At 37.3% G+C, this 16,459-nt stretch overlaps 1 protein-coding gene across 2 annotated transcripts; it reads left to right on the forward strand.

Annotated features, from left to right (window-relative positions):
* Positions 1 to 948: 948 nt before the first annotated feature.
* Positions 949 to 15,140, forward strand: AMTN (amelotin). 2 transcript variants are annotated; one of them, XM_004038779.5, is made up of 9 exons: positions 949 to 1,034; positions 1,143 to 1,211; positions 5,140 to 5,223; positions 6,253 to 6,318; positions 7,258 to 7,347; positions 11,120 to 11,155; positions 11,581 to 11,607; positions 13,437 to 13,698; positions 14,852 to 15,140. In XM_004038779.5, exons 2-9 carry the CDS (start codon positions 1,158 to 1,160, stop codon positions 14,860 to 14,862), a joined length of 630 nt encoding a protein of 209 aa, XP_004038827.2. In that variant the 5' UTR covers positions 949 to 1,034; positions 1,143 to 1,157; the 3' UTR covers positions 14,863 to 15,140. The 2 variants fall into 2 exon arrangements, with proteins under 2 accessions (XP_004038827.2, XP_018880699.2); XM_019025154.4 differs by having other exon boundaries at positions 5,143 to 5,223.
* The last annotated feature ends 1,319 nt before the right edge of the window (positions 15,141 to 16,459 follow it).

Raw genomic sequence — 16,459 nt, forward strand, 5'->3', positions numbered from 1 at the left:
AAACTGATGAATAGACCTCCACCTCCCTTTGGGGCATATCTCAAAAATTCCAGGTGAAACCCACAGCTTCATGGTAAAATGTTAAGTAGCACTTAACTGTTCTTCTTGTAAAAGAAATGTCAGTTGATTCCCTGTGTTTTGCTTAGGTTATAATATCATTTTCCCTGTTTAATATAAAGCAAGCCATTCACCATTTGGCCATAAATGTACATATCCTCTGATACATTACTTAAATGTACATACCCTCTGATACATTACTTAAATGTACATATCCTCTGATACATTACTTAAATGTACATATCCTCTGATACATTACTTAAATGTACATATCCTCTGATACATTACTTCTAAGAATAACACCTACGAAAATACTCCCATATGTGTGGAAAAAAGGTTTTATAAGAATGGTGCTTGTGATACCTTTGTAATTACAAAATAAACTGGAAATGGATTAAATGTTCATCAAAATGTGATATAATGATGTGTACCCATTAAATACATAAAATAAACCTGTATGTACTAACACATAAAGTTGTCCATTATTTGTTAAGTAAACATAAGTTCCAGAGCAATCTACATAGTAGACTTCATTTTTTAAACCTTGTACAGAGCCCTATATTTTGATGTATGATTTATGTATTCATACTTACATGATAAAACACGTACATCTGAGAAATCATTTGGGAAGAAGAAGGAGGTGAAGAAGCATTTAAATTATTTTATTGTCTGCATCTTTTTTTAATTACATAAGGCATGTCTCCTTGAAACACCTTCTATTCAAATGGTAGACATTGGGTAACATAATGTCTGCAGCTAATAACCCACCTAATGAAGTGTTGGGAAATGAAAAAAAAACAAATGATTTAACAGACAGCTAAATCCTGATTGGTCTCTCAGTTTCCAATCTCCTGGAACTGAGTTTAAATTTCTTCTACAAACACATACATCATTGAAGGGTAAAATTTTTCACCAGAGTAAACTTGAGAAACCAACTGGACCTTGAGTATTGTACGTTTTGCCTCCTGGACCCAAAGGTAACATTAATTGACCATGTTTCAAGTAGAACTTTCGTTTTTAAAGTATCATTTTCTCTTAAAAGGAAAAAAAATACATGGAAGAGTAACACTTTTTTGTTGTTGTAGGTAGCAATTTGAAACATGAGGAGTACGATTCTACTGTTTTGTCTTCTAGGATCAACTCGGTCATTACCAGTAAGTATGTTACGTTTGTTTTATATGCCAACCAGCTTCAACAGCATCTCTAGCTGCAGAACTACCTCTCTCCTGCCCTCCATCAAAACTGCTCTGTTTTGTGACTCATTCCCTGAGAGTGTCCAGTGTTTATTTTCCAAGACAGAAAATGACAACCTAATAAGCTGTTGGTACATATTTCAATGTACTTGCATTTTTTTAAATGCATCCACCCCATCGTGGTAAAAGGTCAATTATTTTGGCAGAGCAATAGGCTAGAAATTAGGAGAAAAATGAATGTGTTAAGTGGATGATTATTTTATTTTCCAAAAAGAAGTTTTTTCTTGGCAGCTAGTTATTTGCTCATGAATAAAGAGGTAAACTATATTTTCTAATTTTTCTACTTGGAAATGCTAAATATCTAGATTGTATAAATTCTAAAAAGACCACCAAAACATATGATATCAAAGGCATATGATTAAAATGATCAAAATTTTTGACTTAGAACATTTCATCATAAATAGTATTCACATATAACAGGAAAAAATAAAAAAGCCCTATAACTCCAACATTTACTCCATTATTTTGTAGACATAGGGATGAATGGTTTGGATCTCTAGGTGGACTTCTCTTTGACTGTTCAAGATAGTTCAAGACCATTAAGAAAAAAATTACAATATACTTGCTATGAAATAACAGAATAAAAGAAAGCATACTTAGTTGGGCCTCAAGCTTACTCAATACTTCTGCATCCATTTGTGCAATCAACAAATATTTATTAAAAACTTTCTATATGCCAGACATTGCGCTAGGTGCTGAAGAAACAATAGTGAGAAGGGAAAAAAAGGCATAATCCTTCATGGTGTTCACAAGGATTGTAGACATTAATTTTTTTATTTTTTTTTAACTTTTTTTTATTTTTACCAATGTCACTTGCCAATTTTTTTATTTTTTACTCAAATGATTTTTAAAGAAATGTTAAATTATAAATAATAACTGTGATTATTTATGTGAAGGAAATGAACAGGGTGGGATTATGCAGGGGGAGGATGAAGCAAGATACGGTAGCCAACCTCCTTCTTACTTTATCCCAGATACATACTACATACGTGTGTGTGTGTCTGTCTGTGTGTGTGTGTCCTCCTTGAAAGAAGTTGTCTGTAAAAGTTTAATTTTCTAAACAAGGTAAAGTATGAAGTTAATTTTTTTATAAAACAAATGGTTCTTTCACTTCGTCAGATACATTGACCGAAAGATTCTTCAAAATACAGTTTCTCTAGTATATTTAAATTACCACATAACTGGTGAAAACTCAAAACAAGCAAAACTTTCCAGGAGCGCAGCTCTCATCTGAGGTGGGCTGAGGTGGAGCAGGCCGGCTGTGCAGGCCGGCTATGCAGGCCACAGCAGATTGCTAATAGACAATGAGAGCAGCTAGAGAGCTAGTGGGGCAGGGCAGCAGGGAGGCGACACTGAAATGTCTATTCAGTATGGAAACAATACCAAATGAAACATCAGGACACACAGACAAGGTATTTTTTATTATTTGTAAATGAATGTATTGAGTTAGCATAAAGGTATAAAGAGTGAATCCATTTGCAAATGTGGACACATACAACAGCCTAGCAATTATTTTCAGTAGATCAAAAGTTTGAGGATAGGTACCAGACGGAAAACACAATGAGTAGAAGAAATAAATACAAGACAAATCAAATTTACAGTAAATGAAGGCTCTAGAAGAAAACAAGATTTTATTCCTTCAACAAATATTTGTTGAGTTCTTACTATATGCCAGACATGGATTTATCTTTTTGAGCTGGATCATTGAATAAACCACAGTGAAGTCTATATTTTAGCAAGGAAATAAATGATAAATGGTGAGCTGTCTAAATCAGTAGGTCACATGACAGGTTAGGAGATAGTGCGCACTGTGAAAAAAAGATCCCAGAGCAGGGTGAGATGGAGCAGGCTGGTGGTGCACAGTGGAGAAAGGGCAGGCTGCATGTTCAGGACAGCAGGCAGGTTTGGCCTCAATAAGAGGGAAATTCAAGTAAAGAAACAGGTGAGAGAGTAAAGCCAATGTTCAGGGAACGAACATTCCAGACAGAGGGAACAGGTGGAGGTGAAATTCTGAAGCAGGAATGGACTTTACCTGTTGCAGAAACAGCAAAATGGCTGGATGGCCAGAGCAGAGTGAGGGAGGGGAAATGAGGTAGGAAAGATCAGAGAGCCACTGGGGGCCCAGAGCCCTGTAGACCACTGTTGGGGTCTCTGGCTTTTACTCTGAGTGAAATTGACAGTCGTTGGCCAGGCACGGTGGCTCACGCCCATAATCCCAACACTTTGGGGGCCAAGGCAGGCGGATCACTTGAGATCAGGAGTTCAAGACCAGCCTGACCAATATGGTGAAACCCCATCTCTACTAAAAATACAAAAAATTAGCTGGACGTGGTGGTGTGCACCGGTAATCCCAGCTACTCAGGAGGCTGAGGCAGGAAAATCATTTGAACCTGGGAGGTGGAGGTTGCAGTGAGCCAAGATCACTCCACTGCACTCCAATCTGGACAGCAGAACAAGACTCCACTTAAAAAAAAAAAAGAAGAAGAAGAAGAAAAGAAAGAAAAGAAAAAAAATTGGTAGTCATTGCAGAGACTGAGAAAAGAAGCAACAAGATTAGACTATCATTTTCACAGGGTCACTCTGGCTACTATACTAACAATAGATTGTGGGAGATGAAAAGACTTACTTACAAAATTTATATATATTATATATATGTATTTTATATATATATATATGAATATATAATCTTAAAGCTGAAAGGGACCTCCTAGAACAGAAAATACCAACCTCTCTTTTTTTTTTTTTTTTTTTTGTGAGACAGAGTCTCACTCTGCAACCTCTGGCTCCCGGGTTCAAGTGATTCTCCTTCCTCAACCTCCCGAGTAGCTGGGATTATAAGCGTGCACCACCATGCTCAGCTAATTTTTATATTTTTAGTAAAGACAGAGTTTCATCATGTTAGCCAGGCTGGTCCTGAACTCCTGACCTCAAGTGGTCCGCCCGCCTTGGCCTCCCAAAGTGCTGGGATTACACGGTGGCATGAGCCACCGTGCCCAGCCCCAACCTCTCCTCATAACTAAGGGGGAAATTCCAACATGAAACCAAAACTGCTCCAGGGTAACCTTAGATGACTTAAGGGCTGGTGCAGAGCCAGAGAGCCACACCCCTATGCCTTCCAGGATGCCTCCAGGAGCAAAAGCAGATTTGGTCAACCTGGCAAAAGAGAAGTTTTTTTTTCGGAGACTAAGAGCACTTACAGGGATCTAGCACTGGCTCTGCTGCTCACCATGTCACCTTGGGCAAGTTACTGTAAGCATCAGTTGCCTCATCTATTAGAAAAAATAATACAACTAGACCAAATGTGGAGGAGGAATATTTTCATATCTAAAAATTCAGTGATTTTTAATACACTAATAAAATATCCAGGCCAGGAAGAAAAACTGAACTTTTGTTACAAGACTGATGTGGCAGGCATGGCAATAGTGGGAAGCTTCATGAAAAGGTAGTAAGAATGACGGCAGCTTACCTCAAGCCCTGAGAAAAAGCAAATGTGCACAGAGCTAAGGTACAGATTATATATTCATGTCCTGGCAAAAGAGAAAGAAAGGTACAGAAAAGAAATGGGAGCCAGGAACCACCACAAGATATCCCATGTGCTTGGGTTCATCCCAGCCCCCTTCCCTCCACACCATCCCACCCCTCCTGGGCTGGCATTTTTCCATTCTACATGTCCTACCATGCACATAATGTTTCAGGGAATTAAACTCCTCTAAAATACACAAAGCCTAAAAGATAGATATTTTTGCATTGGGGGCAACCTGGATATAAATGGACACAAAATCTTAAACACATTCCTGCCTCATCAAATATGTATTTGTTTTCACAAAAGCAGCTCAAACCTGCTTTGGGACTCCCTCCCACAAAACTGGCTCCGGATCAGGGAACACTACCAAACCAACAGCAGTCAAATCAGGTAAGAGTCCTACAATACGGAACATGTACAAACCGGTAAAGAAAATACGGAACATGTACAAACCGGTAAAGAAAACACGTTAAGACTGGTAGGTTTAAAATCAAAATTTACATGAAGACTGTACAAGACTGAACAAGAGAGAGGCTTTTCGTTTGGGAGTGGGGAAAAGAACCGATATAATTTTCTGAAAAATTTGAATAGGAAAAGTAAAGTACTCTAATTCTTTTTCCTTTTATCTGAATAATAATTTGGTTTAGCAGTGAAATCTAGTCAACTTTGAAAAGGAATAGCTATGTCTGTTTACAAAGCTTGGTCATCTATGGACTTGAGGTACTGTGGCATTATCATATGCAGTATTTGCCAGCAATAGCAGGGAATCAGAGATGATCTATAAAAAATAACTGCAGATTTCCTCCTGGCTTTGTAAAGTTTCATTGTTGCTGATGTGTTAATGTGTTGCTGTTCAATCTGTTTCTTCAAAGCGTATTTAAATACTTTTGAAAACTGCATTATCTTTTGGCTACTGCCCTCCCTCCCACTTCAACTCTTCCTCTGCTGTGAAGGGCCATGGCTTACCTACTTCTACATTTTGTGAAGTAATATAATCAGATAACACTAGAGTCTAAAGTCTTCTCTTCAGTCAACAGAACACTCAAGTCAAGACCCATTCTCCCCGCTTAAGGAATCTGAATCTTATACAATTTGGGAACCTTCTTTAAGAAAAAGAATACAAAATTTGATATGTAAAATTAAGTACTGAAATAAATATTTATAATGTGATAAGAAATAAGAGTAAATCACAAATTTTCTTAAGCTGATAAGTACCGTAAGCTTGAGACATTGCTAGGGCAACTCCCAGGGCCACAAAGGGAGCAATGCTAGTGAGAGGCCCCGAGGCTTCATCTTTATTTACCTTCATGGTAAACCCACCTCTGACAGGAGTGTCAATTACATGAGGATATCCACCACTGACAGAGTAAGGGAAGCAGACAACCTCTTGTCTCATACATCACTTTCGATCCCCTGCAGGTCTTTCCTTCTTTAAGTCTGATACCATTAACACAGATGCTCACACTGGGGCCAGATCTGCATCTGGTAAGTGATCTTTTATATCATTTTAATACCCATTGTGAAATAAATATAATGCCTAATGTTACAGTGGGGGGAACATGCATATGGGTGTGTATATCCACAAATGAAAACATGCATATACTTATTCACATAGATAAGTTGAAAGAGAGGAGAGAAGAGTCCAAGAGAGTTGGACATCATTAAACGTTTTTCTTAGCAAGAGAGTCTCTAAACAAATGGATCTAATTCTTTCCTTCTCCAGTTTCTCTAACCTCTTCTCCTCCTCTCTCCATTCCTCCACCATACCTTCCTTAATGCCCCTACAGCATCCACACATCCACATAAACACTATCACTGCTATTATCACCCACAATGACAGCAGCAAACTGGAAGAGACAAAGATCTTCAGTGTCTTCTTATAGAATATCTGTATAGATCTTCAGCCCTCTCATAGAATATCTGTACAATCTGTTTGAGAAGAACAATAAGTTTCTTTCCTGACTTAAAGTGGATTTTTTTAGTGGTCAGATTTAAATATAGCTCATGTTCCAGACAAAATATGTAGTCTGAACCTCATAATTTTCACGCATAACCTAGAGGAGTTAATTTCTTAATTGTAAAAAAGCTATCAGAAAATTTTCAGGAAGAATTGCTCTTGTAGCCAAAAGGGGAAAGCAAGGATAAAAATAAATCACTTAAGTAATTCTCAAACAGAATAGGTTAAATGCCAAAGAAAAACTTAACAGGGGAAAAGTTAGCAATAGCCCTTGTAGTCGTACAAGCAGACTAAATAAGTCTTTAAATTTCATATTTGTGTCTAAGTATACATGCAATAGAACACTATGTATTTACATAGCAACTCCTTCTTTTAAATATATTTTAACGTTTAGTAAAAACATTTTAGTTTCCTAAATATCCAAACTGAAAAAAAATACAATGAAAGTCTTCTTCCTTGCCCTACAGTTAAATCCTGCTGCAGGAATGACACCTGGTACCCAGACCCACCCATTGACCCTGAGAGGGTTGAATGTACAACAGCAACTGCACCCACATGTAAGTTGAAAAGCTGGACTTTAGTTTTAACATTAGAGAGCATTTTCTCTCAGGTGAAAGCCTACAGTAGAAATTTTTTAAAGCTTCTTGAAAATTTTGCCCAGATTGTTAACTGACTAATGTTCTGCTGAACATAGACCAGTATTTGACAATCTGGTTCTTAATGAAAATTCATAAACATACCCAGAGAACTGACCATGCTACCCCACAACCTCTCTAGAATATATGTTTAATGGACAGGAAACCTTGAAAAGTTGGGGAAGATTGAAAAGTGAAAAATACATGGGGGGAAATTGAGAGATCTCAGGATTTTTCTCTAGCATATTGTTTTCTCTTGAAGACTTTCTTGGTGACCAAGATCATGTCAAAGAAAAATTAAGAGGTGGATAAAGTTTATCTTCAGCAAATCTAATTGTCCCATTTTTGTGCCTTTTCATTCCCCCTTGAAAGTCCCCAAGGACTTTTCAGTATTTACCACCTCCCACTATCACTTGCTTTCAAAAAAAAGAAACCTGAAAATCCTCTTACACTAAGATATAAACAACATACTTTAGGCATCACCTGTTTTTGAAGTGTTTGCATTTTAACATTGAACAAATTCCAAATTTTTACCTTCTTGAAACTTTTCTAAATAGCGTAATAGGCTCCAGAGGGGCTGGGTGCAGTGGCCCACACTGTAATCTCAGCACTTTGGAAAGCCAAGGCAGGAGGATCACTCGAGCCCAGGCATTTGAGACCAGCCTGGGCAACACAGTGAGACTTATCTCTACAAAAAATAAAATAAAATAAATAGCCAGGCGTGGTGGGGCTCACCTATAGTCCCAGGTACTCAGGAGGCTGAGGTGGGAGGATCACTTGAGCAAGGGAGGTCAAGGCTGCAGTGAGCAGCGATTGTGTCACTGCACTCCATCCTGGGTGATGAAGGGGGATTCTGTCTCAAAAAAAGAGAGAAGGAAAAGAAAGTCTCTGGAGGAAAATACAATAATCCTTTTACAGCAAGACTAAGTTGTTTGTAGATAACTTATTCTCCCCAACATGTGACCTCAGCCCCCATTATCCAACATAATGGTCTAATTTTTTGTAGAAGCATTTATTATTGTGTAAGTAATATATGTTAATTATAAAGAATTTAGGAAATGTAAATTTTCTCAAATTTATATATAAGCAAAAAATAAAATAAAACTCACTTGGAATCTCATTAGCCATAATCAAACACTGTCAACATTCTAGAGTACATCCTTCCAGTCTTTTTTCTATACACATAAGTGCATTTTTAAATAAAATGTTTTTGCTATAATGTTTTATAACATGCTTTTTTTCCACAAATATATTTTGAATAGTTTTCATGTTTTAAAATATTCACTCACAATGTTGTTTTTAATGACTGCTTAGTAGTCCATGGTATACTAAATTACTTATTATGAAAATTTGGGGGTTTTTCCAAAGTCTTTGCTTCTATAAACAACGCTACAGTAAGCATCCTTGTGACTAAGTCTATGATATTCCAATGACTATTTCCTTTGGACCAACTCTTAGGAATAGAATTTCTGGGGCCAAAGACACACAAAGTATCTTGATAATAACATTTTTGATAATAAAAGTGACCCTCTGAAAAAGATTTAAGATGCAAATAAAAAGAGACTCTCCGTAACAGGTGATCATAGTATAATCTACATACTGATTGCCCAGCTTCAGTCTCCATTGTTGCCCTCCTCTAACCTTGAAGGTAGACTTACTACATCTTCATGTTCCCCAGAGAGTACCCTCCTAAGTCAAGGCATTAGTGGAGCCTGGAGATGTTACAAAAGTTTCAGTATAGAGAGTTTCACGTTGTACACTCTCTGTGCAATATTATAAATCAGTCCTCATTTGCTGTGGGAATTCTTCAATGTCTCTAGAATGTGCTACCACCAAGGGTTCCCATACCTGACCTTCCCCTGGGCAGCTCTAGTCCCTCCAACCCTGCCTTTCCCTGTGCAGAGTGGCTTATTATCTCTGCCACAACCTGGACACCTACTGGTGGCTCGCATTTATCAAAGAAAAATGAACCATGCTTGTGAACTCTAGAACCACACAATTTCTGGTTAAATGTCAGCTCTACACTTATTACTTATATGATGTTGGCCAAGTTACTTAACCACTCTGTGGCTGATTTTGCTCAAAATTTAAAATGGGCATTAAAGTAGAACCTTCCTCTACAGCTGTTGCAAAGATCAAATGAGTAAATATATGGAAAACACTTAAAACAATGCCTACCACATAGTGAACGTGCGATGTGTTATTACGATTTCAAATAATTTCTCTACCGACAACTAAGAAAAAAGTCCTCTTTATTGTTATATTGGTGAACAATTAGAGTACCTTTCATTACAGTTTTTACTTAGACATCTATGGTTTCCTCTTTTTATCTTTTTGTTCTTTCCACTCCAACTTTCCATTAAAAAAGAAATTTCCATTTCATTTTCTCTTAAATCAAAAATATACCAACCACTTTCCCATTGCCACGTGAAGGCTAGTTGGGTTTTTTGTTCTTGTTTTGTTGTCCTTTTTTGTCAGTAGACAAGCACCTGATTGTGAGTAAGGCTTTTTAATAAATGTATGTAATTTTTCCTTGTTGGCATTCCATAGTTCCATAATTCCTGCACCAACTGTCTTGGGAAACAATAGTTAACAGTCTATTTCATAACGCTTTCAAATCTTCTGGTTTGGTAATTATGAAATTAAGAGTCCCATTTTGATTACTTTCTTGACACTTTGAATTTTCTATAGAAATAAGAATAAATTTTTAAAACCTTAGCTTTCTTTGACAAACTTCAGGCCGCTTCTCAGAGTAGCAGAGTATGGGAGAATGCCAACACCTCACTCGAATCTTTTTCATCTTTTTGTGAACTAAATTTATAATATTTAGTTTGTTATCAGTGACCCTTGAATTATTTCTCGCCTAGTACTAAGAGCTATGCCAATGCCAGGGGTTACTGAGCAATATTCCCTATAATTGCTTTATTTTAACAGCAAGATGTCCAGACAACTATTGCAAGACTAAATATACATACCTCAAGAAATCTTCACATTTGAAAATACCCATCGCATGTTTTAATGTGTCTTCTGAGATGCCATTTGAAACAAACCTGTACATTTTAACATTATTGTTACATGAAATAATTTTCAGTTTGGAGACTTCTTGAGAACAATTTTTTGTTGTTTATCCAGTTTACTAACTTCTATCTTCTAAATGTGCTATCTTGAACTGGTTTCTAAATCTCTCTGGGACTGATATTCTTTTTACAAATTGGAAAAGTTCCAAACTCCCATCCAGATCTATGAATTTATATCTATGATTATAGATAATACATTAGTAATAAATATCTTTTTAACAGATACTATATCCTTTTAAGAAGGTATCAATGGCCGGGCGAGGTGGCTCATGCCTGTAATCCAAGAGCTTTGGGAGGCTGAGGCAGGCAGATCACAATGTCAGGAGTTTGAGACCAGCCTGACCAACATGGTGAAACCCCGTCTCTACTAAAAATATAAAAAATTAACTGGGCATAGTAGCAGGCAACTGTAATCCCAGCTACTCAGGAGGCTGAGGCAGGAGAATCACTTGAACCCAGGATGCAGAGGTTGCAGTGAGCCGAGACCATGCCACTGCACTCCAGCCTGGGCAACAGAGCAAGACTCCATCTCCAAAAAAAAAAAAAAAAAAAGATATCAGTATTTATACCATCTTCCAGAGCTTACTTTTGAAAGAGTTTTTCTCTCATTTTTTCAGATGTTACCAATTTTTGTCACACAACTTGGAGCCCAGGTAAAAATTATGCTTAATATTGTCTTGATTTTAAATCACCTTGCTGTGAAAGGTGATTTTCTTTCCTCAATTCACTAGATAGTTGTGAGTTTTCCAATGTACTTTGTACTATATGGACACTGATAATCACAAGAGCTTGCTTTCTGCATAAGTTTTCTTCAATGAACATCCACTTAATGATAGAAAAATATATACTTTTTGGATGGAGATTAACTCATTACTCAAAAAATGAATGTCAGCAGTCTCACATCATATGCTGACTTGAGTTTTGTAATATAGATCATAAGGCAGTTTAACATATTATTGGAAAGGCAAAATCTGTATAATCTTTGAAAGTATTTTAAGTTTTAAGTGATATTATACATATATTACTACAAATACATTAAAATGTGTCTAACAAATGGTGTTTGTCATTTTGCTTTTAGGGCACTATCCTAAGCTCAGAGGAATTGGTAAAAAAAATTAAAAATACTATTGCAAATTATTTTCACTTCTATCACAATGTTTTCTGTCCTCATATAGTCTCTTTTGACCATAAATCCTAAATATGGTATGTACTACAATGAACTGAACATTTTTATAGTTCCTTGCATTAGATTATCCTTTCTTTGTTTGGGGATTTCATTATACTTCTCCAGCTACTTTTCTATTAATTTGACTTAGCTTTTGTTTCCGTTTATTGCTATCAGATTCAGTTCTATCCAGACAGGCAGTGCACATTTTTTAACTTCATAAGGATTTCAGTCTAGGATTATAAACTCTTCAAATGTATGCAAATGTAGAATAATATAAATATTGACTTTTTACAGGAAAGATTAAATTCCTTGACTTGGATTTTTAATTTTTATGGAAAAATATATCTTTTTCCAGCATCAGATGGTGATAAATGAACTCTTTCCTACACACATAAATAATTGGAGGGCTGTACCTAAATATAGTGCATATCACCATTGCTAGACACTTCTATGCATTCCTCCATAGGTCCTTTTCTAGAGAAAAGGACTTGAATTAACATGATATCTAAACATGACAACAGTACAGAATTGAGGCAATATTTGAGAACACAGTTATTCAACAGCTTTTCTATTATGGAAAATGTACACATTTTCTATATTGTCCTTAAATAATCATCAAGGAATGGGGCTAGTGTCTGTTTTGCCAACATTGATTCATGAACATCCATATCCAGCTACTGAAGGTTCTTCTATATAACCAGCACTTTAGCAGATCCTTTACATATGTTGCCTTCAACCTTCCCCAAAGCACAAAGCAGCTATTTTTGACCCAGCTTTAAAGATAAAGAAACTGAGGTTAAAAGTTTAAGTAATTTAGGCCTCAAAGGCAACAATGAGAAGAAAAGAGTGGATCCAGATCCAATGCCATTTTTTAACCTACTACACTAGTGGTTTTTCAAACATTTTTAATACAACTCACTATAGCAACTACATTTTTCATGCAGCTTAACACACACACACACACACACACACATTCACGAAATAGCATTCACCTTTACTATATAGAATGCACCACTAGTCTACTGTCTGTTTTATTGTTTAATGATGACTGACACTCACCTTTTTTACTTCAAAACTTTGGATATCACAACCCTCAGTTTGAAAACGTCTGTACTCTACTCCTATCTGTCATCCAGCGTAAGTCTAATTCTGGTTTCAATATCTCTTAAATGTAACACAGTGTTTCCCAAACTTCATTCCTTGCCCAGCAAATCAGGATGGCATCAAAAGCTGGTTAAAAAGGCAGATTGCTAGGTCCTGCTCCAGACCTGCTCGATCAGAATCTCTCTAAAAATGAAAAACTCCAATAGACAGGAATTCTTTATGTATCCTCAAGGAACACACAATAGCTGAATTGCCAGGATAAATGTTTCTGACTAAGTATTCCAATGCCTTTGAAAAACACATCAAAAAAACTTGAAGGGATGAAAGCCATCAGGATTAATCTACTTGAATCAATTTTTCCATTAATTTTTATTCTCTTATTTTTTGAAAAAAAATCTTATGAGCAAAAGAAGGATTACATGTTAGGTTTAATAATATGTAATTTATTGCTGAGGGAAATGGAGCATAGCAAAGAGTCCCAGTATTGAATCAGACTAGGCTGGACCAAGGGTGTATTTCCCCTGAGGAATGCCAGGTCTTTGCTGTCTTCTCTGACTTTACTCTCTCCATCTTTCCATTCCTACCCAAACTTGCTCCCCTTAAAAGAGAAAAGAAAATGTGTTGCTTTTAACTTTGTTTTCTGTTTGCTTCCCTCATTCCAGCCACAAATCTTCACGAGCCTCATCATCCATTCCTTGTTCCCGGGAGGCATCCTGCCCACCAGTCAGGCAGGGGCTAATCCAGATGTCCAGGATGGAAGCCTTCCAGCAGGAGGAGCAGGTGTAAATCCTGCCATCCAGGGAACCCCAGCAGGCCGCCTCCCAACTCCCAGTGGCACAGATGACGACTCTGCAGTGACCACACCTGCAGGCATCCAAAGGAGCACACGTGCCATCGAGGAAACCACCATAGAATCAGCAAATGGTAAATTCTCCTAGCTTGGAACATGCTTCTTGGCTATAAAAGTCATCTGCAGAATGGAAAAGAGGAGTTCTTTGTCTTGCCTTGACAAATGCAGATCTTTGTAAGATTAGGAAGCCCCTTTACTCACTCACAGTTGACTCCAGCAACATGAGGGAATATTTTTACTCAGCCACCAACCCCTGGTATTAACACTGAAGGAAGAATTTGTGTGAGTGTTTTTGGTTGTTTTGAGACAGGGTCTTGCTCTGTTGCCCAGGCTGGAGTGCAGTGGCATGATCTCGGCTCACTGCAACCCCCGCCTCCTGGGTTCAAGCGATTCTCATGCCTCAGCCTCCCAGTAGCTAGGATTACAGGCGCACATCACCACAGCTGGCTAATTTTTGTATTTTTAATAGAGACAGAGTTCAACCATGTTGACCAGGCTGGTCTGAAACTCCTGACCTCAAGTGATGCACCCGCCTCGGCCTCCCAAAGTGCTGGGATTACAGGAGTGTGCCACTGCACCTGACCATACTAGCTAATTTTTGTATTATTTGTAAAAACGGGGTTTTGCCATGTTGCCCAGGCTGGTCTAGAACTCCTGGCCTCAAGCAATCTGCCTGCCTCGGCCTCCCAAAGAGCTGGGATTGCAGGTATGAGCCTCCATGACTGGCCTGAAAGATTTTTAATTGTTGGCATAACACATGTTCCATTTTGGGTCAGAACTGAAAATACTTGGAAGCAGACTGTGTTCCTTGCCCCAGTACACACACACGCACATAGAAGCCTATAGGAGACACACTTCAGTTCATCATGACCCTGTCTCCACTCACTGATGGAGCCTCAGAACCTTCCTACTGTAATACTGCAAGCAGCCACTAGTGATTACCTACTGTAATAGCAGCCACTAGTGATAGCTAGCAGAGCAGATAAACCCATCTGCCGTTCTTAGATGGAACTTAAGAAATGTGACAAAAATAAGCTTTTCTTGCACCCACAAGCAAAGTTAATTGCTTAACATGTGAAAATGTCTAGAACCAAATATCCTTAGAGATAACTAAAGAATGATATGGATGCTCCTAATCCTGCAAAAGAAACTTGGATCTCAAGTAAAAGATATTTATGTTAAATATACTTTTTACCTACATTTAAAAGGTGTTTTATTTTCTTCCAGGAATTCAGTAAGCTGTTTCAAATTTTTTCAACTAAGCTGCCTCGAATTTGGTGATACATGTGAATCTTTATCATTGATTATATTATGGAATAGATTGAGACACATTGGATAGTCTTAGAAGAAATTAATTCTTAATTTACCTGAAAATATTCTTGAAATTTCAGAAAATATATTCTATGTAGAGAATCCCAACTTTTAAAAACAATAATTCAATGGATAAATCTGTCTTTGAAATATAACATTATGCTGCCTGGATGATATGCACATTAAAACATATTTGGAAAACTGACTCTTTTTCTTCTTTGGAGATGGAAGAAAGTTGGCCCTTACAGAAACTACATTTCCTCAGGGCACTAACATGATACTCCAGGTCTAGAACTTTCTTTGGAAGTAGGAAGCACAGCAGTCAAGAAAGGGACACCCAGCAATGTGAAGACAAATTCTGGTCTCTTCACAGCTACCTCATCATTCGCTTTCTTATAAGAGTCACAAACTTAACTTTTAATAAGCAGAGTACTTTTGAACATCTAAAACATACAGTACAAAGAATTATAAATCATAATTCTGCCTATCCTTAAGTGTTTATATTTGGAACTCATGATAATGGCATTTAATGTTTAATTTTGGTATGCTTGAGTGTGAAAAATGGCATTGAAAAAAGTAATCATAATCACTAAAACAAACCAAGGTGATACTCTTGCTCCATTCACCTAAAAGGTAGAAATTAATCTGATTTATACTTATAACAGACCATTGCAGTTCATCTATAGTGAGGGGGATTAATACAAACTGCAGTAGAGCCCCCCAGAAAGAAAGGTATGGATAGGGTTAATAACATTTCTCACTATATACGGCTCAACTACATCAGTACGCAACAAATGGAAATATGCACCATGAAATATATTCCATGTTTAGTGTATTAGGTGGTTACAGATTTGCTAGTGGTTAATGATTTATTAGCCACCTTGCTTCAGATATGCAGAAGCTGAATAACTTTCTTATAAACTGTCAATATTCATGACCAAATGAGAGTAAATTAGTATTCAAACTTCCAAAAATATTTTGCCACTTGTGATAATAATTGAAAGTGCTAATAAAGGACTTCCTGGATAACCATCTATCAAAAAAATATTCTTTCAGTTAGGAGGCTGAAGCAGGAAGATCTCTTGAGGCTAGGAGTTTAAAACTAGCTTGGACACAATAGGAAGACCATATGTCTAAAAAGAGTTTGAGAAGTTATCTGGTATGTACCTGTAGTCCCAGCTCCTTGAGAGCCTGAGGCAAGAGGATCATTTGAGCCCATGAGTTCAAAGCGGCAAAGAGCTATGATCGCACCACTGCACTGCAGTCTGGGCAACAGAGCAAGACTCTGTCTTTAAAATAACTAATTGATTAATTTTTTAATTTTTTTGAGCCTCATTTTTTTAATCTGTAAAATGGAGGCAAAAATCCCTGTCATGTCCAGGCACAGTGGCTCACCGCTGTAATCCTAACACTTTGGGATGCCAAGGAGGGTGGATCACTCGAGCCCAGGAGTTTGAGACCAGCTTGGGAAGCATGGTGAAACCCTATCTCTACAAAAATAAATAAATACAAAAATTAACTGGG

This window comes from Gorilla gorilla, chromosome 3 (assembly GCF_029281585.2).
Source record: "Gorilla gorilla gorilla isolate KB3781 chromosome 3, NHGRI_mGorGor1-v2.1_pri, whole genome shotgun sequence".
Taxonomy (NCBI): domain Eukaryota; kingdom Metazoa; phylum Chordata; class Mammalia; order Primates; family Hominidae; genus Gorilla; species Gorilla gorilla.

Excerpts from the sequence above, each read along its gene's own strand:
- AMTN (XM_004038779.5), top strand. The coding sequence starts at position 1,158 with ATGAGGAGTACGATTCTACTGTTTTGTCTTCTAGGATCAACTCGGTCA. Across the intron at positions 5,224-6,252 it reads ACCAACAGCAGTCAAATCAG|GTCTTTCCTTCTTTAAGTCT; the intron begins GTAAGAGTCCTA and ends GATCCCCTGCAG. Across the intron at positions 11,156-11,580 it reads TCACACAACTTGGAGCCCAG|GGCACTATCCTAAGCTCAGA; the intron begins GTAAAAATTATG and ends TTTTGCTTTTAG.